This window comes from Seriola aureovittata, chromosome 2 (assembly GCF_021018895.1).
Source record: "Seriola aureovittata isolate HTS-2021-v1 ecotype China chromosome 2, ASM2101889v1, whole genome shotgun sequence".
Lineage (NCBI taxonomy): Eukaryota > Metazoa > Chordata > Actinopteri > Carangiformes > Carangidae > Seriola > Seriola aureovittata.
In genome coordinates, this window is record NC_079365.1 from 7,266,621 (window position 1) to 7,289,022 (window position 22,402).

Sequence of the window (22,402 nt, forward strand, 5' to 3'; positions counted from 1 at the left end):
GTAGTTCAACGTTAGTCACGTAAAGCTGAGAGTGAGTAATACATTTATAACCGAGGGCATTCACCGCGCTCCTCACCAGAGCCAAGACATTGACTTGTTTTGATACACAGTGGGACCTTTGTGCTTGAGCGTGTTATGAAGGCTGAAACACTGCTTGTGCCACGCCCAGCAGCACATGGTGTCCATCTAAAGTCCATGACTCACTTTATGTGGAGATTCGGAATAACTTCAAAGTAGATTGTTGCTAATATGTATATAATATATAATGTATATAGTACACACAAATGCCAATCCTCTACATGACTGCTGCATAAATAACAGCTGTTCTTGTCTTTTAAACCACAACTTGTTGAAAGTGCATCTGTGTGGGAAATAAATATAAAACATAATATAACAGCAAGGAATCTGCAGTTATAACCTCTTATCAGGAAGTGTTCATTTAGCAATCATCCTAATCTATGCTTGTAATCGGTGACAGAGCTTTTCTTCTACCAAATTCCCCCTGAACGGGGACTGTGATTGGCTACATAATCAGCAGAGGTGCCAGTTTCACAGATGCCAAACTAATTGAACAAAGGCACGAGGCGCAGGTGCTCATTCCCTTTGTGAAGTCACTTTGGAGTGGTTTACTTCCTTGTGCATCCTGAAACTTGTCAACAAATATTTTCGAACACCTTCCTCAGGAGGATTCGATTGCAGTTTAAACTACAATCAGGCTAAAATGGAACACAAAGGGTGCATAATTAGGAGTGAGAGGGTGAGAACAGACAAAAAAATAAGCCTTCATCTAGCAAAATACTACTTTATTTATTAGCAAGGCACAGTGTGAGCCAGTTGCTCTCTGGAATGATGATCAGATGCAGTTACAGCAGCCAAATGTGATTTAAATAAGCAAAACAGCACTTCAGTGCATTTTCACTCATACTACAGCAGATATCATCCAGTCTTAACCTCCTCAGCACTAAAGCATGTCTTTGGTCAGGATTCTTATTTGAAAAACGTTAGTGTCAATTACAATCAGGTATAACCATTTCACCAGAATTTGCTTCCACATGGACAGGGCCCAGCATGAAGAGGACAGAAGTGGGCACTGCAGAAAAGAAGACCGAAAGAGAAAGGAAAAAATTCTACTGCAAAAGCCAAAAGCATTTATCTGAAACAGAAGATCCACTAGAAACCTCTCAACAGCTCTTTGCCCACCACCCTCCATCACTGAAATCTCCAAAGACAAACTAGTGTACACATCTGGCTCTTGGCCATGTGCCCATGCCCGCACTTTCAACAAGCAGTCTGGGGTTTGGGTCCTGCTCCCTGTCTCTGTGTGCCCTCTGCCCGCCGTGAGCGCCAAGCCCCTGAGTCATGTTGGTGACGTCTGCTAGCTCCCGCCTCTGGGACAGGGTGGTCACCATGTGTTCCAGCTTGGAGCGGATGGCGGAGTAGTGGTGCTGGCGTTCTTTGGTCAGCTTGTGGAAACAGTCCTTTAAGGTGCCATCTGGAGCTGCCTGGGTGGGCAAGATCTGCCTGGACGACGTAAAGAGGGGAGAGGTGGCCTGGTTTGGTCCTGTGGCTGTCTGTGTGATGAGGCTGGGGTGTTGTGCGAGCTGCAGGTCAGTCTGGGTGTCACTGTCCCTCACTGAGCTGTCGGTCTGAGTGGTGGCGTGGCAGGAGTCAGTGCTGGGGGTCACTTGTTCTTTCTCTGGCAGCTGCTCTGCAGGGAAACGCTGAGTCGTGCTACCAGCCAAGATCTCCTCCTGCATGTGCTGCTGCTCCGCCCAGTCCTCACCTATGGTGGAGGAGTCAGACACTGGGCTGCTTTTACAATGATCTGGAGCTGAAGGTTCACGCTTGCGGCTGGGCGTGCTGGTCAGACATGCTGGCTCCACAGACCTCTCTCTGGCCAAGTGAGGGGAGGAGGTGACTGAGTGTTTGATGAGGAGGTGCTCATAGATGCCGCTGTTTCGGACACTCGGAGGTCCTCGAGTGTTTATAGGCAGAGACTGGGCGTAGAGGATGCGGAACTCCTCGTCGAACTTCTCTGTTATCTGGCCGGAAAGCTCGATGAGGTTGCTGCTGTTCAGTTTGCCATCGGTCCAGTTGAACCTGCACAGGAATAGGATTTAACAACATGCATGACTGACTGTCCGTTACACTAGGAGGAAAAGTGTGCTACTTTACAGTCTGGAGAAGTTGGGACTTCCATGCTACATAGTAGCCAGCTGAAGAACAGTGTGTGCTGCTTGACTTTAGGTGAAATGGTTGGCAGGCTGTTACCTGTAGGAACCTGTAGCTACTCTGTTTCCATCAATCAGCATAAATCTCTCATGAACTCTCCCAGTGATCCTTGCTCCGGATCTCATGTAATAAGTCGTACCGGTTATGGTTCGCACTTTCATTTGCTGTAAGGATTTTTAAAAAAAAAAGAAAAGAAAGAACAGGAGTGAGAGGTAAACATGGATCCACCCAGTCACACCAAATCTTCAGGACATATTTTAATTTGATGGCATCTCACTTTCATGTTGTGCACACAGAGCCACACCCAGCTTTACTGAACCAACCACATACCCGAAGGTCATCCAGGCAAACGTTGACATTTCTGCACATCTTGAGAAAAGCGGGAGCGCATGATTGGTCCAGCAGGATGTACACAGGGACTCTGCGTCTGGAACATGCCTCCTGAAGATCCTTAAAGATATCCAGGTCTGTCAGGGAGTCTGTGACTATGGCAATCACCTGCAGTGGAAAATTACAGAGGTAATATAATAGAATTCCTTTTAGGGCTGCAGCCGTGCTCTCCCAGATGTAGCGCATGATTTTGTTTTCATTATTATCAAATGCAAGGCCTTATTCAAACAGAGCTGCGAATCTCTGTCAGACACACTCCCTGTAATGTGTGTGCTGATGAGCTTTCTATTGACTGTGGTCTGTTACCATGGCAATCGGCAGTAACGCTTGGTCAGCAAACAAATGACTTTTATACAGGAGACAAGTAGGCATGCTGTAGGGCTTGCCTTCAGTTTCCCGAGCTTTGTTTTGCACTGAGATTTCTCTTTTTCGCGAGGAGGAATGGAATTTCAGATGTTGTGGTAAAGGTTGTGTGTGGAGGATTAGACATGGATGTTTACATATCTCAGATTTATTGCTCCAAACTGGTGTTATCCACATGCAGCTTTGTCAGGAGTTCCCCACCTTATTTGGATGGCAGCGTCTGGCTGCTTATTTTTAGGAAAATCTGTAAAACCAGGGTTCAATTTCACAGAAATACAGGACCAGGCCGTTTCTGTGAGCCGACCAGTGTACACACACGGTGTGCCGTTACAGTCAGTGGCTTCAGTGTACAATAAAGACTGTGTGCAGTGGGCGGTTTAACATTACAAAAGGACAGGCGATCTCTGAATGAGAATATTTTTTCTAAGGTTTCAACTGGCTGAAATCCAGAAACTGGTTGTATATATCACCATCTTTTAGCTGTAAGCTAGAGAGGAAATCCAGAGTTTAAAGCTCTCTAATGAAAGAGAGAATGCAAACTTTCATGGAGGGAAGCAAAGCAAGTCGAGGCACATCTGGTACGCAGGCCCTACACAGGCCTGAGGTGCTGCTGAAGCCGCAGACTCCCTTCACGCTCCTCATGCAGGAATGTTTCTTTTCAAAACCAGAGGCTGGACTGACAGCTCCCATCAGGAACATCTCCATGAATTTTCATGCTGGTTTTTTTTTTGTTTGTTTTTGTTTTATCCTTTGGTCACTGCTTTCACTCTAATCAAGATTTCAAAAACCTGAACTTCTAATATTCAGATGATCAAGGAAATTCCATGGGGACACTATGGCATGTATATTAAGGATGATTCAAAGAAGATTTAGAGCTTGAGTTTTCCCTCAAAAATCTTTTTATATGAGACTATACACACAAACACACACACACACACACACACACACACACACACACACACTCAAGTCACTCAGTTTTTTTGGTGGGAGGCCTTTTTGATAAAATATCAATTTGAATTGACACAAAGACAAAATAAAGGTACTGGTGTAGGATCTCTAAACAGCAACTACACAAATCCACATTGTATCACTGTAGCCTTTAGGTCTGGAAAATACTGTAGGATTATTACACTGTGAAATAGTGGGGGGTTAGAAAATACAAAATTAAACTAAAACTAGTTATTATATTATTATAAAGCTGAGAAAAAATACTGACACAACATGATTTCAGTGCCTGCAGTGTAGATTTTTTTAAAGGAAATAATATGATCAGTTGGCAGCTTATGAGGAATCGTAAAAGATAATTATTATGAGACACTTCTTGTCGTCGTGCATACCTCTCTGGCACTTTTAATCATACGCCTGGCAGCCTCCTTGCAGCTGTAGATGCACTCCCCATAGCTGGGCTGGAAGTGCGCCACGGCCCGTGTGACTCCCCGGTACGACCCCGCGGTGAAGGCGGGCCAGCCCATCTCCAGCAGCGGCGGCTCCACGTCCGACACCTCGGGGAAATAGGTGACGGAGGAGCAGTCCAGGGAGCTGCTGAGCGACTGCTCCAGCACCTGGTCCTCCCCGTGAACTGACACGCACCGCGGGGGCACGGCGGTGCCCCTGATCCCCTGGATCTCATCGTCAGACAGAAAGTTGGGGATCCTCTCTTTTCGGAGGAAGTCCAGAAAGTTGTCGGGCCCTCCGGACAGCAGCTCCTCCAGAGCCAACCGGTGTCTCTCGTTGTAGACCTCCTGCAGGTCCAGGTCTCCGGCCCCGGTTTGTTTTGGACCCAATCTCAGAGGTGAGTCTTCCAGGCACTGTGACAGAGCCATTGTTGTGGCTATTATTCCCACTTTACCTTAAACAGGCTCCAGTGCCCCGCTGGTGGCAGGTAACGGCTTGACCTACAAGAAGACAAATTCGTATTTTGTTGTTTCCCTCCGTTCCTGTAGGTCGTTGATGCGTATTGGCTGCAGCACAGTTGTTAAACCTGAATGGCGTCTCGGGGCTCGCCGAGTCGGGCTGTCAGTCTAATGTAAAGCCGGTCTCATTGGCTCGTTTGGAGGCAAACAAGCCTCCTGCTCAGCCCCCTGCTCTGCCCTGATCCGGTTACACCGCAGATAGCAGGGAAGGCCAGAACTCTCACTCTGACACTTTTTCCTGAGACCACGGATGTTGTGATTCCTAGCGAGCATTTCTTTTAAAAACTGTAATCGTCTGGCAGGAGTGCCTCTGTCACTTTAGAGGAAAATAAACACGTAGACAGCAATTCTCCGTGTCTGCCTGTTACCTGTCACTGTGTGGAGAGCTCGTGAAGCTGTTGGCAGTCACGAGGAGCACCGCTTTCTGTTTTATGGTGTCAAGCAGCACATTTCCCACTAAGCCTGAGCCAGTGGCCCGCAGTGTTTGAATGCACGAAGCCAGTAGCTCATCAGTAGTCTGGTTTGTTTACAGAATTGAAGTGGTTCAGCTTTTACTGTAAAACGCCTCCAGACTCGGGGAAGTTTACACTCAGGCCTAGTCAGCACTCAGGCCTCATGATGTAAATGTCCACATTTATCTCAAAACCACATTTTTAAAGACGTGTTAAACAACAAAGACTTCAGCCACTGTCAACTGGATGTTCAGATGAGACACCGTCACAGAAAAAGTGTTTGTTAAAAATCGTATACCAGGAAAGATCCGGTCAACAGTTTGTCACCTTTGTAAATCAGTGCGCAAGGTGCGCAAACTGCAGGTAACCATAGCAACTGTAGCTCTGCTGGATGTTGCACGTTAGGTAGCAGATTATAACTCAAAGAAGAAGAACCAGATATAATAATTATGAACACCACGACGCGCCCGCCTCGACCGGTCCCGCTGTCAGGCTCATTTACACACCGTTTGAGCAGCAAGAGTGCTGAAGATCTGTCAAGTGGCTTCGGTGACACCTGTGGTAACAGTCACTCACATCGAGTGCCCTTCTGCTGCTCAACTACATAACCTTGAGTTTCAGCCTAAATTTGCAGTATCTACTGTTCCTTAACATTTAGATGTTGAAAATAAACTGTTAAACTGCAACACTCAGGTTTTTATTTTAGAATATAATCCAGAAAAAAATGTTCAGTGCATTATTTTGGGACAGATAGTGTCCTAATTGGCCAGAGAGGCAGATCCACAATCCACAGAGGAGCAGTGCCTCAGTGCAACCTGACAATAGCTCAAACCTCCACAACATTGTCCATAAAATAATGCAAACACCATAAAACCTATAAATACAAGAAAAGTATTTTATATATTTGAGTTAAACGTCTTTGAATCCCAGTACTACAGCAAGATGCACTTCAACACGTCTGCTGATCGGGAAGCACAGGCTGGGTTTTTGTTTTACTATTGAGCGATTCATCTTCCTGATAGATAATCTTTGTTTTTCCTGACTGTACACAGCCACAGCTACAGGCAACGTCTGAACTCCGTCAGGACACACTGGAGGGGAAGAGTAAATATATGTATCTCCAATACTGGAGGTCTGTTGGGGTCCTATATGTTCATACATTACAACAGACAATGAGGATGTTATATTTATGTATATTTATATCCTGTTGTCCAGGTATCTGTTACACATCACATAATGTCTAAATTGGTTATATAGTATCTTTCTAAGCAGACATGATATAATGTTTCCATAGTATTCAGTGGCTTTAGAATGGATTTATCATACTACTATTATTTCTGCATTATTACCAGAATGTTTATATTTCTCTCATATGTTTTTTTTTTAGTTTCATTCAAAAACATAATTCCAGCCTTTTTCTATTAGACCCTCACTCCATACTTGTCTTCGTCGGTTTTGCGCTTTTGCGCACAGAAGGCCAACAAGGTCATGTGGGTCACAGCCATATATAAACCACACATACATACATACATACATACATACATACATACATACATACATACACATATATACACACACACACACACACAACAACAACACATAACTGGTAATTTGATTAAAGGGAAAATGTGGTCTTATGTTTAAGTATAAAAATGGACATGAACAACCAGGCCACATTCCATACAGTACATAAATTGGTCTACCACTATTACGCGTGCGTAAAAGTCTATTTTAATTCTTTAGGCTAATAGGCCTGTGCTTTAAATGACAATTCCCAAAACGATTAATATTCATAGTAGCCCATCAAGAGATCTTTTTTTCTAAAGACGGCAACCATCAATTGAAAAAGACATGTGACCTAATTAAGAGGACCTTTTGGGTGATGAAGCTCACTGAAATGGCAGATCACTGAACTCCTGTCAAAACCCCGAATTTACACAATACAATCCATCTGTTCAGGCTGCTCCGCGGCGCCATTGTAACTATGTATAACCCAATCTGTGAGAGCACTGCCTTACCCCTATAACGACATACCCAAATGTGCACTGGGCTCAGTATACGTACCCCCCCCCCCCCCCCCCTTCCACATACACACACACACACACACACACACACACACACACACACACACACACACATCTTCATCTCATCCCCGCCCCTCTCCAAAATTTTAGATGAAAGGGCTTTTGGATTTTGGATGACGCTCCGAATCACGTGTTCATAGGAAATACACTCGCTTTAATTTTTTTGGAGCTGCCTCGTCCTGCACCGCCGACCGTAGTTGTTTTGCCGTCTCCATACAGTGTGGCTGAGGGGTGGAAAGGTAATGTAATGTAATGTACCTTGCTGTGGTCACTGACGGGTTCACGCCAGTTCACCGGGTTCACTTGAGGAGAGCTCCCACCCCCTGCTCGCCTCCTCTTCTTCTCAAAGCGCAACGATCGGAGCTAATCCAATATTATTCATTTATATATTAATGTCGGATTCCATTTTTCCCACCGACTGTTGAGGTAAGGACACATCTACTCTTCCAAAACGCGAATAGCTCTCATTATTGGCGAGGTGCGATCTCCAAAGTTGTTTACTGAAATTATGTCTCGCTATTGAATATTGAATTTTCATCTGGTGCTGTAGTCAAGGCAGTTTATATGAAGTCGCCAATGTATAAAATGGCGACAGTAGGTGGAGGAGGGGGGTGGAGGATTTTTGGGAATATTCATAAGGTTATATAGAGTGCCAGATCGCCTTTGGCAAGTAGGCAGCGAGGCAGTGTGTTGCCCCACAGCCCTGTGAATGGAGTGAAACGGGTTAACTCGTCAGTTTGTTACAGTTACAACAACGGATCCTCCGTCTGGCTGAATTTGCGCTCCTTCTCGCGCTATACAGTGTGGCGTATCTGCTTATTTTATTGCACAACGCGCTGTATTTCCCCGCTGTGCTGTGAGTGTGAGTGCTTTTAGTTGTGAAAGACTTCTGAACAGAGTGCTATAGCAGGCTTATCGACTGATATAAGAACCCTCCGAGTCCATAGATATTCAAACTGCACGCCAAGTATCAATTTTCATCTATTGATCGCTCACTCTCTCCAATTTTCTTCCTCTTGCCAGAGCAGAAAGGTAGGCCTGTATCTGTATGCACAGGACTTTTTCTTTCATTTCCTCCTCTTCCTCCTACCAACATGTGCTGCTGCCCTGCTCACACACACACACACACACACACACCACACACACACACACACACACACATCTTCATCTCATCCCCGCCCCTCTCCAAAATTTTAGATGAAAGGGCTTTTGGATTTTGGATGACGCTCCGAATCACGTGTTCATAGGAAATACACTCGCTTTAATTTTTTTGGAGCTGCCTCGTCCTGCACCGCCGACCGTAGTTGTTTTGCCGTCTCCATACAGTGTGGCTGAGGGGTGGAAAGGTAATGTAATGTAATGTACCTTGCTGTGGTCACTGACGGGTTCACGCCAGTTCACCGGGTTCACTTGAGGAGAGCTCCCACCCCCTGCTCGCCTCCTCTTCTTCTCAAAGCGCAACGATCGGAGCTAATCCAATATTATTCATTTATATATTAATGTCGGATTCCATTTTTCCCACCGACTGTTGAGGTAAGGACACATCTACTCTTCCAAAACGCGAATAGCTCTCATTATTGGCGAGGTGCGATCTCCAAAGTTGTTTACTGAAATTATGTCTCGCTATTGAATATTGAATTTTCATCTGGTGCTGTAGTCAAGGCAGTTTATATGAAGTCGCCAATGTATAAAATGGCGACAGTAGGTGGAGGAGGGGGGTGGAGGATTTTTGGGAATATTCATAAGGTTATATAGAGTGCCAGATCGCCTTTGGCAAGTAGGCAGCGAGGCAGTGTGTTGCCCCACAGCCCTGTGAATGGAGTGAAACGGGTTAACTCGTCAGTTTGTTACAGTTACAACAACGGATCCTCCGTCTGGCTGAATTTGCGCTCCTTCTCGCGCTATACAGTGTGGCGTATCTGCTTATTTTATTGCACAACGCGCTGTATTTCCCCGCTGTGCTGTGAGTGTGAGTGCTTTTAGTTGTGAAAGACTTCTGAACAGAGTGCTATAGCAGGCTTATCGACTGATATAAGAACCCTCCGAGTCCATAGATATTCAAACTGCACGCCAAGTATCAATTTTCATCTATTGATCGCTCACTCTCTCCAATTTTCTTCCTCTTGCCAGAGCAGAAAGGTAGGCCTGTATCTGTATGCACAGGACTTTTTCTTTCATTTCCTCCTCTTCCTCCTACCAACATGTGCTGCTGCCCTGCTCACACACACACACACACACAACACACACACACACACACACACACACTAACACACACACACCCACCCACACTAACACACACACACACACACACACACTCACTCACTGGGACATACAGTACAGTAAGAAGCAGTTCATTTCAGACATTTTGCAAACTGTGGATTATCACTGAGGCATTAAATTAAAAAATATCAGTTCCTGTACAGTCACATTTGCTATGTGTACATAAATATTGACCCAGCTTTGCATGCCATGTGTCTCCCTCTGCCTTCAGGGGAGGGACCTCTGTGCTGACTAACGTTGCCTCTGTGGTTCATGTGTGTGTCCAGCGTCCATAGCACAAGAGACAACCCCAGATTATTCAAGCAGCTAGTTAGAGGAGCATGAATCACTGGCAAGTTTTGAAATGTATTTTAATTATTTGTAAGCTTGTTACATATAATGTAGGTCATGGAAATGACTGTGCAACACTTGTGCCATTGTGTTCCTGAGAGAGTAGGTGTTTGGTCTGTGGACAGTGTCTCCGAGCGTGGAGTACAGTCCGGTCTCCAGTGGACATTTCTTCACTCCGATGGTTAATTTGCAGGCGTGTGTGATGACCGGCAAAACAAAGGTAAATGAGCTCTCGCTGTGCAGCTCCAGCAGACTGGGTTCAGCTTGGCCCGGTGAGTTCAGCGTGTGTGGAGTTTTTCGCTCCAGCAGGACGCTTACACTGGGGGAATGTCAATTCCCTTTGTGGATCCCTGGGAACGGTCTTCCATCTCCCTTCTCGGAACTGCTCTAATGAGGCCAGGCATATTGCCTTTCATCCCTCACTCCCTGCAATTAGGCACAGCTCACAGTTTTCGTTATGGCCACAGCGGACTGTTTGTATACACAGGCACAATGTAGTGAGCCAAGAGTGCCCACTCCCCTCTGCAAAACAGTGTCTCTTGCACATGCCACTCCTCGTATACCTGGATTGTTGTACTCTTCAGGATTTGGTGTTCTGATTTCTAACAGCAGCCACTGTGGATGTTATGTTTGTGTGTGCCTCCCACAGCTCAAAATGAATCCCCTGCCAGAGAATACCGAGGAAGGTCATATGGTCATGATTTGCAGATTTAGCTGACATGGAGTGTATAACATTCCTTGAGTTCAGAGGAGAAAATCAACTATCTAATGCCAACCAGATCTATTTTCCAGCCGTTTTTATACAAACAAGCATTCATGATAGCAGCATACCTCATGGTCCTCACAGACAGTCCTCTGAAACACAACTCCGAGCCCCATTTTTCCCACCAGAAAGGACGGCATTCTATACGAGTTCACTTTTATTTGGGTCTTTCACCCTTTTTGGTATTGCTTTTGTCATCGGACCAATGCCGTATCGAAGCCCAGACCGTTCAAAAGCCTCACTAAAACAGCATGTTTGCACAGTTCCAACCAAAAGAAACGCCTGTGCACTGACGGGGGGAAAAAACCTTGGGGCTAGTGGGGAAAGAGCCCCTGCCACTTTCTCTGTCCCATGCAAGAAAGGTTTGGTCAGCAGGAGCTGGCATTTGCCAGGCTTTGGCAGTTAGAGGAGGCTGTGATGTCAGCCATTTTAGGATGGACACTACAATGTGCCGTACGCCGCCATCTTTCTTCCTTTTCGTCTTAAGTTGCCAAATGAATGCCTGTAGTCTTGGCTACAGAACTGAAGAAGTTATTCATCAAAAGTGATGTAAACGGATGCATGACTCAGAGTTTTTTCTCTGCACACCATGGTTTATTTGTCTGTCATTCATCTGGGCCACAGATAGAAGGGTTCGGAGAACAATGTAAGATTTCAACTGTGAGCGCTCTAACACAAAACAGGACCATGCAACAAAGATGCTCAGACAGGCAGAGTGCAGTAGGTATGTACTGTACTGCATCAGTCTCCAGGCCTCAGCACTGATTTAGCGAGACAATAACACTGACAGGAGGTCGTTTGTAGCGTCTACAGCTGCGATATTTCTTTCATCAGCCGCCGTCACACACACGGGAACAGCGGAGCAGGGCTCTCGATCGGCGACAACCTGATCGAGAAAGGAAAAAGGCCAAGTCGTTGTTGCGGACCTCACCCAAAGTTATCTGAAAGAGACTTGAACCATGAATGGACTTTTCAAAGATGGCTGGCAGGGCATGTGGATTAAGTTTGTCCTGCACCGGATGCAGTCCAAGGAATTCAGTGTGTGTGTGTGTGTGTGTGTGTGTGTGTGTGTGAGTGTGTGTGTGTGTCTCGTGGTAGGTGGGTGTGGGCGAGTGAGTCCGCTGTGTGTGTGGCGTGGTGGGCAAGGGGAAGAAGGGGTTGCCATGGCGATGTTAACACATGAGTGGCACCACCGACCGGTCTCCCAGTGGACAAGGCTGCAGTCATGGAGGTGGGGGTGGTGGTGGTGTTGGGGGGGTGGAGGGCGGGAGAGGAGGAGGACGAGATGGCTGACAACACCTGCGTCTCAGACATTCAGACACTAATACGCACACAAACACACCCATGTAAAGAAAAAAAACAAGAGCCCAGAGCGGAGACAGAGACCACACACCAAAGCCTCTGCGCATCTTCAGCTGGACAGGCGGTGAAGACGGCGTGGACTGGTGTGCCGTATTAGCGCCGTGCTAATGACCCTGATGACTCTGAATTGTTTTTCAGCACACGTAACACTGGTGCCTGACACTTATTCATGCTGGCAAATGTACAGTGCCATTCACACACAAAGATGTCCCCAAACTAAAATCCTGTCTACCTTGCCTGTCAAAAAGAACAACACATCAGTCCACTCTGGCAGCATGATGGACGCAGGAGACACCCAGACACGCAGGAAAACAGACCAATCGCAGTTCGACAGTCAGTCGTCTAAAGGCTCCCAGCGCTGGATCACGTTTCCCTTATAAATGAGGCGCCATTGTTCCCAATCTCTTCTCTGTGCAAGACAGTAATTGCTCTCTGTCTCTGGCTTATATTTAGGTGTCCAGCTGATCCACTCACATGACGTTAATCTATTTAATGGACATTTGGTAGAAAATGTTCCCGCTAAACAGATTTTTTGATCATTCAAATGTATCTGTCAGGAGTTCCCCTCCCTCAGCCCCAACCCCCAGCGGACACCAGGTCATTTTTTTTTTATTGGGCTGATTTCTGAAGCAGATTCTCAAGACAGCTACGGATCACTGTCAAAGCAAATTACAGGCAAAATAAATATTGTCATAAGTGGAAGAATTTATGCATTTTTTTTTTTTTAGCTCTTCTGCGACTGTCGCATCAAGAGACTCCTCGCCAGTTATTCAGTTCAAAGAAAGATTTTCAGAACATTGCAGGTGCTAAATGTTGCGGAGGTGAGGAGGGAGTGTGTGAGGAGTGTGTGGAGATGTGTGCCTACAAGGTGTCAGCGGGGAGGAATATTGAAACAGCGCAGCCTGTCATCATCATCAGTCATCCTCTCACTTCATTCCCAGATGTCTGAGTTTTGTCTTCCTTTGTCCTTCTTCCTCCTCCAGCCTTCACATTCTCATTCATGTGACAGGCGGCACAACAAAAACACCAATCTCTGTTTGTTAATGTCAACTGTAGGTGACCCAACAATCTGGGAGTGTCTGAATCAGTGGACTGTTTTGAATTAAATTTTAATGTCTAGCAACCACTTTGCAGCCTCGCCTCCCTTTTTCCGCTGGTAGCAGCTCGCTGTAGATTGGGCATGTTTTTCGTGTTGTAATATTGTAATTACTGCAGCAGTTTATGAGGTGATGAAAAGGGAATACACACTGCTTTCTTTAAACTGGTTCGCCAAAATGGGAGCAGCACACTCAACTGTTTGCCATTTAAAAGTATAGAGAATATAATTAAATATTAATGAGATGTAAATATAATATTGTTATGGAAATGACAGTGTGAGAGCACATAAGGGAGCCCCTCCTGTAAATTTTAAAGCTGCTATTAAATCAGGCGGAACGTATAAACCCCATCAGAATTTAAACCTAGCTTAATCCCATTTGTTTTGAAACGCTTGTTTTTGAAAAGTTGAATGGTTCAAGCGTGGTGTTAGTTCGCCGTACAAGGCCCCTCCGCTTACGCTGAGCGTGGGTGTTCAGAAGGCACTTCTGAGAGCTCTGCCACTTCCCCTCACTTCAGATACGACTCCCCTGGTCCGCTCAGATGAAAAGAGCCTGCTCCCCCTGTGCCACAGAGCCAGTGCCAGTGCGGGGACATACGACACACTGAGGACAGTGATCGTCTGAGCGTTGTCTACCTCCGCCGCTGAAACACAAGGCCTGGCTTTTCAGAGGGAACCATTCAATGGCTCCCTGTCTGGGAAGCCCTTGTCTTGTGTCTGATCGCACGTCTCGCTCGCCAGATAAAGCAGCCCATTCTTTTGATAGGTGACCTGATTCTTTATGTAACCTTTCTCAACTTTTGGCTTGTCTTGGGTTTACTCATTCAGGGAGCGGAGCTTCTGTACTAGGCCAGCTTCTGTCTCGTCGCAGATCAGCGTCCCCTCTGGGGGCTGCTACACCAGTCACAGCCCACCGCCGTGACCAAATTACCTTCTCCATCACTTTGTTTTGTGAAACGTCCTGGCATACAGTGTTCTTTATGTGGGGCAAACAAAATGAATCACTTCACCACGGCTAAACTCAGCCTACGCAGATTTTTTACAAAGTTCTATAACATAGTGACATCTCTCACACAGATGTCTCAGATGTGCATGACTACATCCCTCTGTTGCGTGAAAGCTGACTTCTAAATCCCTCGTTCAGTGGAACAAACTCAATGAACGCTGTGTCCTCACCAGGGGTTAATCGAGTGTGCCGTCAGAGGATATCATGACCTCTCTGGCGGCAAAACATACAGCACATGCCCGCGTCTGGATGCAGTGAACCGGGATTACTGCATAAGATGCTGGTGACCTAGTTATGTTGTTGTTTGTTTGTTTTGTTTTGTTTTAGTTTTTTTCTGTCAGAAAGCAGCAGCCTTCAGTAGAAATGAAAAAGAGGTAGTTAGAAGGAGGACGTCACAGTCTGTCTGGGACCAGTGTGTACTGTTTGGGCAGTCATTTGAGGGTTTTAATTCTGGAACAGGTTCATCTTTTATTTACCATCCAGCCGGCCATGGCGAGCATGCACGTGGATGCAGTAAAATGAGATTCGCTGAAAGTGCTTTTCAGCAATGTGACAAAAAAATATATACATATGCTGCAAGTATCCAAAATCGGTTTCTTTGTAATCAACAAACTGCAGTGCATGATGTCAAGACTTGCTGGCTTTCAGCAGAATGCTGGTTTTGGGTGGTAGGGTAGTTGCATTTCTGCAGCTGATGTTTTCCCCAGGATGATAAGCTGGCATGAGAAGGTAAAGCCTGAGTGATATGGATAGATGATGATAGGATGAGACGAGTTTTCAGCTGCATATCACACATCAATGCTTCTCCAGTCTCAGAGAGGAGACGAGAGTGATATACAGAGGCCGTGTGTGTGTGTGTGTGTGTGTGTGTGTGTTGTGTGTGTGTGTGTGTGTGTGTGTGTGTGTGTGTGTCATAGGTTCACACAGAGGGCAGAGGGTGCAGAGCTCCACTTAGATTTTTTTTTCTCATCATTTGTTTTATATGTTTTGTACTTTCCAGTGTTAAAATAATAACTATTAAAACCAGCTGTATCACTAATGAAACGCTGACGAGAGTGTATCCATTGTCTTGTCCTACATACTTGGTTAAATATTTGTGGCTTTGTGAGAGAAGAGAGGCATGTTTTTTTTTTTTGTACATAATGCAGAGAAGAAAGAAGAGACATGTTGAAGACTGCAAATACAATCCATATCCATCCTTATGACTGGAGTGTTATAGGAAGGGAAAGCCTTTGGATGTGGTTTGCTAACAGATTTGAGCACCCAGTGATCAGTGTATTGTGTTTGTATGCATGTGTGTGACGCCACGCTGCTTGTTGAACAAATGTAGGATGAGGCGGTTTAAGTTTGGAGCTTGGAAATGGCTTCAGATGTGTTTGTAGTAACCTACTCAGACTTTGTGGGAATTTTTCAGGTCCTTAACAGTACTGCTGTCAGCTGACTGCAAGGACACACACACACACATGCACACACATGCACTAGTCACCTGATATCCCCACTTGACACTACATTATGCAGGGAAGATACACTGCAACATTCAATGTAAAACACATGGCTCACATCCAAGTGTGGCAGTGACATACTCATTCTCACTGGCTAGTTCTTTAAACCTTCCTATGGCTGCTTTATAATACCAAATAAAGAGGAACAGAACAGCACCACGCAGTGCATGTAAAAAATGACAAAAATATATTAGATTTTTTTTTTTTAAAGCTCCCGTACCCCTGTAAAAATACACATAATTTAAAATAATATGACCTATTCTTACAAGCAATGAACATTAAATATTTCTGCAGCCAAACACGAACCTGCGTGGATGTTTTTGCATATTTGTGGGTGCTGCAGACAATTTGAAGGGTTAGATACATCCAGCACTTTCAATTTGGAGAGGTGAAGTGCATCCCACTCACAATCCCCAAGGTATAGTAGTCCGTGAATGATATTTATTTATTGATAATAACTGCTTCGTGGAGGGGAGGCAGGTGGCATCTGGCCACAAAGATACGAACACTGGTTCATATCCAGCACATCACATTTTCTGTGCATGGTCTTTACTTGAGCTTTAAACTCAGTGCTTCTTACATGTTTTGTTCTTATCACGAGGCTTTACTAAAAATAATTCTGTGGACACATGCCATCAATAATTAGAGGAGCCAAACCTATGGCAGCAGTGAAGGAAAACAACAAGTATCTCTGAGATTAGACTGTCATCTCTGGCTGTGTTGATTATTACGCTCTTTTTTCTGAATTCATAAAAAGTGACAGCTAGACAGAAGTCTGTAAATCCTAGTAAATAACCAGAACACTGACAGGCTGCATTGATCGAAGGAGAGTGTGTGTGTGTGTGTGTGTGTGTGTGTGTGTGTGTGTGTGTGTGTGTGTGTGTGTGAGTGGAAGCCAAAATTATAATTTTTCTTATTGAAAAGCCTTTTTCTTTGTTCTCCTTGATATATTTAACGGTAACTATTTTTTTCAATATTTAGGAAATCAGTCAGTTGTAATTTTAAAATATTAATAATAATCTTGTATATGAACCCTGATGCCCCGTCTTTTAAATAATATGCAGAGAATGAATAAGATCCACTTTACATCGCTCTGTACAGTACTTAATGTAACCTTAATTTAGATTAAAAGTATAAATTGTATGGATTTTTTTTTAAAGAAAGAAAGGCCCTGGACTCTTTAACTTCGGTGCTGTAATTACTGATTAATACCACCTACACTGATCACATTGTATTTCCACCTACACCTATTACGATGTGTGGGGCTATTTGCTTCCTCTGCATCCTGCTTATAGGAATATGTCATGTATAAATATTTCATGTTTTAAATTTTGAAATATACACAATAATTTTATTTGCATGATGAAAATATTTTTTTTCAGCTTATACCCCTATGTTTTCCATCTACTAACTGTGTCATTTCTTTTTCTGTAATTACTAAATTAAATATGAGCTGAGTCACATCTCTCCCTTTTTTTTCTCTCTCTTTCTTCGCAGGTTCCCAGGGAGCTGTTAAACTTGTCCATGTGACAGGAGTCCTGAAGTGGCAGAAGGCATGAAGCAACACTGTGATATCCTAGTGGCTGGTCCATGACACGAAACTCCATTCAACCCACTCCACTATCCACCCGCCCTCTGTACTCATCATACCGGACAACCAATCACTCACTCTCCCATCTACACAAAGCTGCACAATGGCCAGCAAGAGGAAATCCACTGTACCCTGCATGATACCATCCAAATCCAAACATGTGCGTGAGGAAATCATACTGGGCTCACTACCAGAACTCCTACCAACAATCCCAGAAGATAGCATACTCAGCATCTCGGGAGAAGAGTCTGGCCATTTCTCTCACAGCTCCTCGAAATCTGACAGTGGCAGCGAGATGCAAAAAGGAGGTACATACAGCTGTTCGACTTGCTGTTTCGAATCCAGAGATCTAAACTACTTTTTGGATCACATGCACAACTGCCACTTAGACTTCAGGGCCCAGCCCACCTTCTACTGCCTGAACTGTGGGGTGTCAGTCGTCCGCTTTGAGGCTCTGGCTCTGCATAACGCCAACGCCCACCCTAAGATAATGGAGGGCTTGGTCACTGCCTCCCTAACTGTCAACAAGAGGGATAGAGTAACAACTGTGGAACAAAGTCTGTTCACGGACAGTGGAGAAGACTACAGAGAATCTGGGATTTCCCTTACCAAAACACCGATTGCAAAGATGATGAAAACCAAGGGGGAGCACAAAAAGATTGTGGTTTCTCACACCGTGGAGGTACGGAAGATAGACACTGGAAAGGATGTAGACTCCAGCATGCTGACAAATGTGCCTGAACTCCAAAACGGGGCTCTCAGTGTTTCTGGCGCCCCAGCTATGCCGAGGACCACTGTCACTCATGTGATTACAACGACAGTGTCCAACCAAGTCTTTCACCAGCACACTCCCTCCCTTTACTCTCCCTCTTCCTGCAACTCTAATAAAGACCTTCCAAAGGTGATGATCCCTCTCAGCAGCATCCCCACGTATGATGCTGCTATGGACACCAGCAGCTTTCTCAAGACATCCTTTGGCAAGTTCCCCTACCCGACCAAAGCCGAACTCTGCTACCTAACAGTGGTCTCAGAGTTCCCTGAAGAGCAGATCAAACTGTGGTTTACTGCCCAAAGGCTCAAGCAGGGCATAAGCTGGTCTCCTGAAGAGATCGAGGAGGCCAGGAGGAAGATGTTCAACACTGTGTTCCAAGGTGGAGCACCTCAAAAGCAGCCCACTACACCACGGCACGTCAATCATGTTGTAACCCACCACACTGTCACTGCCCAGCCGGGCTCAAAAGGACCAAACTTTCATATGGCCAAAGTTCCCTATGGCAGTATAAAAACCAGGTCTGTCGGAGTCATAGCCTCGCAGGCCAGCATGTCAACCAACCCCCATGTCACCAGGGTCTCGTATTCTACTCCAATTGTCCCCCCAAAGTTTCCATCCATAGTCAGAACAACACAGGTACTGACCAAGAATACTCAACCCACTGTGGAGCCAGATAAGAGCAATGGCCTCGGCCTGGACATGGCTGGAAACAGTGGTTGTGTCAGTAGCACCAGCAGCAGTCGAAGCAGCAGTAGCAGCAGTAGCAGCAGTAGTTGCAGTAGTAGCAGCAGCATCAGCAGCTATTCCAGCAGTAGTAATGGTGGTGAGACTGTCACCAGGAAACCGGTGCAAAACAGCTGCCCCACAAACAGCATCAACAGCATTGCCACTTGCTCTACCAACATTAGCAATAATGATGAGCACTATGTTGCTGACACCAACGGCAAACCAAATCTCAAAAGCAACAGTTTACCAATCAGATTGGAAGGTTCAAACAGTACCAAGAGTCAGGTGATCATCGATAACACCAGCAAATCCAACATCACCTGTAACAATCACAACAGCGGCATCATCAGTCCACAGGAACAGGCCCATGCCACAAAGCCCGATGACGAGCGCAACAACTACATCCACAAGCCCAACAACAGTAGTATTAGCAGTGAATACCCCAGTACTACCTGTAATGACAGCGTCCCTAACCTGAACCATGCCAGCAAATCCCCAACTGAAAGCACCAGCACCGCTGTCATTACAAAAAGCAGCTCGTCCATTTTGGATGAGGGTAAATGCAACAAGGACTTACCCATAAAAGGCATGTCAATCCTAAAGCAACTCATTAAGGAGGAGGACCCGTTTGCCGGGGACAGAGGCTGCCCAGAGCTGAAAGTTGACCCCATCAAGATCAACTTTAAGAGGCTGAAGATGAATGAAATAGAGACTACATCTGAGATTGTACATCAAGAACACAAGTCTGAGGTAGGCGAAGTGTCTGCTTCTCAGCCATCTTTCTCCCCCCCATGGGGCAACAAGACCCCCCAGCAGCTGCACATCCTCCGACAGGTTTTCTCCAACACCCGTTGGCCCAGCAGTCAGCAGTACGAGGACCTAAGTGTCCAGACAGGCCTTCCCAAATCAGAGGTGGTGCGCTGGTTCAGCGACAGCCGATACAGCCACAAGAACGGGCAGCTGAAGTGGCTGGAGACCTATCAGCGATCGCCAACGGAGTCAGAGGAAGCAAGGGGCCACGGAGACACCGAGGCGGAGTCACCGAAAGACCCTCAAGTGGCCAAAAAGAAACTTGCTGAGCAAGACATGAACAAGCACCTTGAAGGAGAAGCAGGACTGAACACAGGGCAGCGGGTTGTGTGGCAGGATACATACTCACCGCTGCTCGGCCTGATGGGGTCCGAGGGGAGCAGCGAGCGAGGCCAAGCTGAGGAGTCAGCGCAGCCAGGAGTCCTGCAGGATCCCTGGTCAGAGGGAGCAGAGGACCATCAGCAGCCAGTGGCCAGTCAGTCACTCATTGAACAACAGACTGATGCCAATCAGGCCAGGTACTACAGTCATTCTGTTTGAATTACGCAGTGTGATAAAAGCTACTGAAGTAAGATACACTTCTCATTCAAGTGCCTTGTGATGTTTTACAGGCTTAGTGCTATTTATCAATCAGGGAAACGAAAACAATGTGAGCCAGGTGGAGTGATGAAAGCATGACAGCTTGTTGTTTGTAGTGGTTGCTGCGTGATGTACAGTAAAAAGGAGGCAGGGGGAGTGTGTACAGGTACTCATGCTGAGTAGCTTATTCAGGCAATCAAAGGTCTGTGTTTAAGAAGCTATTTTTAGATAAGCAGGAGTCTGGGCCGTTGAATTATAGATTGAGAGCGCATGCTAATATATGTGAATAAATCATGACAATTGTCTTTGGTGAGATGGATTTCCGGGAGGCAAGTTAACCCATACGCAGGCATCATTTTACAATGCTCCCGCCTAAAGAAGTACCTTACTTACAATACAACAGTAATACAATACAACAGGAACTTTCCAATCACGTCCTCATGATTTGTGCATATTGCATTTGCCTGTTTGTGTGTGTTGCTGATAGGGATCGCCTGAGGATGGAGCTGCTGGAGGTGTGATGAAGCGGGCCCCAATCTCGCCAGAGGAACATCATGTTTAAAGGCTGGCTTGCTCCCCTGGCCGTGGTCTAAAAAAAAAAAAAGAGTGTTCATAATGACAGCAGATGTGATTGTAGCTGGACCGATGGACTCTGACTGTAACTGTGAATACCCCCCACCCCCCCCACCCCTCCTCCTCCTCCTCCTCCTCCTTCTCCTCCTCTTCCATCTGCCATCACTTCCTGCCATCGTCAAAAGAAAGAACTTCTCACCTTTGAGTTCTGTGATGTTTAAGCCTTTCATGCTTCTTTGTGGTTGTGTGGGGAGGGTGCACAATGAGGTCAGTACGAGGGATCAAAGAAAAGAAAGAGAAAAGACGCACACTGACTGGAAAACTGACTTGAATGAGCGAAGACAGGATAGGATAGGGCCGAAAGATATTGTTTTTGGGTCAGATGGAGAAATATATATATATATGATTGAAACTGCACTATAAAAGAGGGTTTGTACTGACTGGACAAACAAAAGATGTGTCAAGGAAATGTTATTGTTGGCTTTGTGATATTTTTTACTTTTTTAGCAACCAGTACTTCAGCACTGCCTTGAATTTTACTTTTTCCGTTATTTGGTTTTTCAATTCTATTTACTCTTCTATAGTCACTGTAAGTCCAGATGCAATCAAACATGTTTTATTTAGATCTGTATAAATGTTGGTGATCACTTTGCAGTTCAGCTACACGCAAGAGACTATATACAATGCACTAATGAAGACAGCAATGCTAAAAATCACACTGCCCCACATTAAAGGTATTGACAGTTCTGTCAAGATCAATACACTACACTGCCCTGCAAACTGAACAGAGAGAAGCCTGTCACGCTAACGTTGCCTTACTCAGCTCTGTCCATGTGTTTATATGACCTGTCTGTCCATCACCTTGCTTTCCAGCTACTGTGCTGTCCTGAAAAAAGAAAAAAAAAAACATGCCAGTGCATCGATGGTCACTGTTGGTCTATATCTGTGAAAAAAACTCGTGCTGCTTTCTGTATACACTTGGAGTTTAACTTTAAGCTGTAATTGTATCAAATATTGTTACTGGCAAAATGTTGTTTAAAGCAAAATTATCAATTTGATCCCTAGACAATGACAGAGTGAGATATCGTGCTAGCTAGAGAGCCAAATGAGGAGATCTTTGCTCTTCTCTGAATTTTCTTGTGTTTATATAAACATACAGTCACTACATGAATCCTATTAAGCTGCATCTTTGTCAAGCTGCTAATAGCTAAGAACGGTGCTATACCATCCAAAGTGAAATTGGAGGTTGATCTCCTACCAGCAGTGTATGCACTTGTGTCGAATGTTACAAATTTATTTTGGTTTGAGATAAATGGAATCTGGACTTACGGTGTTATGATCACTTAAAAAACTTTTATGAAATAGTCTGATCATAAAGCACTGTTGTATCATCCTTTCTACACTTCTGAATCTTTACAGAATAAACTGAATACTCACCAAGCACCAATGTCTCATTATTTGCTCAGCACCTTGCACCAGGAGTGAATATGAATTGTTCCACGGATACCAAATCAAATTATTCAGTGTGATGAATGTGAAAGTAAAAAGCAGTGGGACTGGAGAAATGCATACAGCCTC

General features: G+C 45.2%; 2 protein-coding genes across 4 annotated transcripts; one reads left to right on the forward strand and one right to left on the reverse strand.

The window, feature by feature from the left end:
* Window positions 1-786: 786 nt before the first annotated feature.
* Window positions 787-8,526, reverse strand: fam83d (family with sequence similarity 83 member D). Of its 2 annotated transcripts, XM_056394249.1 has the most exons (5): window positions 7,693-8,526; window positions 4,323-4,880; window positions 2,563-2,730; window positions 2,272-2,396; window positions 787-2,100 (listed from the first exon to the last, which is right to left on the reverse strand). In XM_056394249.1, exons 2-5 carry the CDS (start codon window positions 4,806-4,808, stop codon window positions 1,233-1,235), a joined length of 1,647 nt encoding a protein of 548 aa, XP_056250224.1. In that variant the 5' UTR covers window positions 4,809-4,880; window positions 7,693-8,526; the 3' UTR covers window positions 787-1,232. The 2 variants fall into 2 exon arrangements, with proteins under 2 accessions (XP_056250224.1, XP_056250216.1); XM_056394241.1 differs by lacking the exon at window positions 7,693-8,526 and having other exon boundaries at window positions 4,323-5,398.
* Window positions 8,527-8,631: 105 nt separating this feature from the next.
* zhx3a (zinc fingers and homeoboxes 3a) lies at window positions 8,632-22,265 on the forward strand. 2 transcript variants are annotated; one of them, XM_056394230.1, is made up of 3 exons: window positions 8,632-8,780; window positions 17,271-20,190; window positions 20,739-22,265. In XM_056394230.1, the coding sequence occupies exons 2-3, from the start codon at window positions 17,468-17,470 to the stop codon at window positions 20,770-20,772; spliced, it is 2,757 nt and encodes a 918-aa protein (XP_056250205.1). In that variant the 5' UTR covers window positions 8,632-8,780; window positions 17,271-17,467; the 3' UTR covers window positions 20,773-22,265. The 2 variants fall into 2 exon arrangements, with proteins under 2 accessions (XP_056250205.1, XP_056250196.1); XM_056394221.1 differs by having other exon boundaries at window positions 8,660-8,967.
* Window positions 22,266-22,402: the final 137 nt, after the last annotated feature.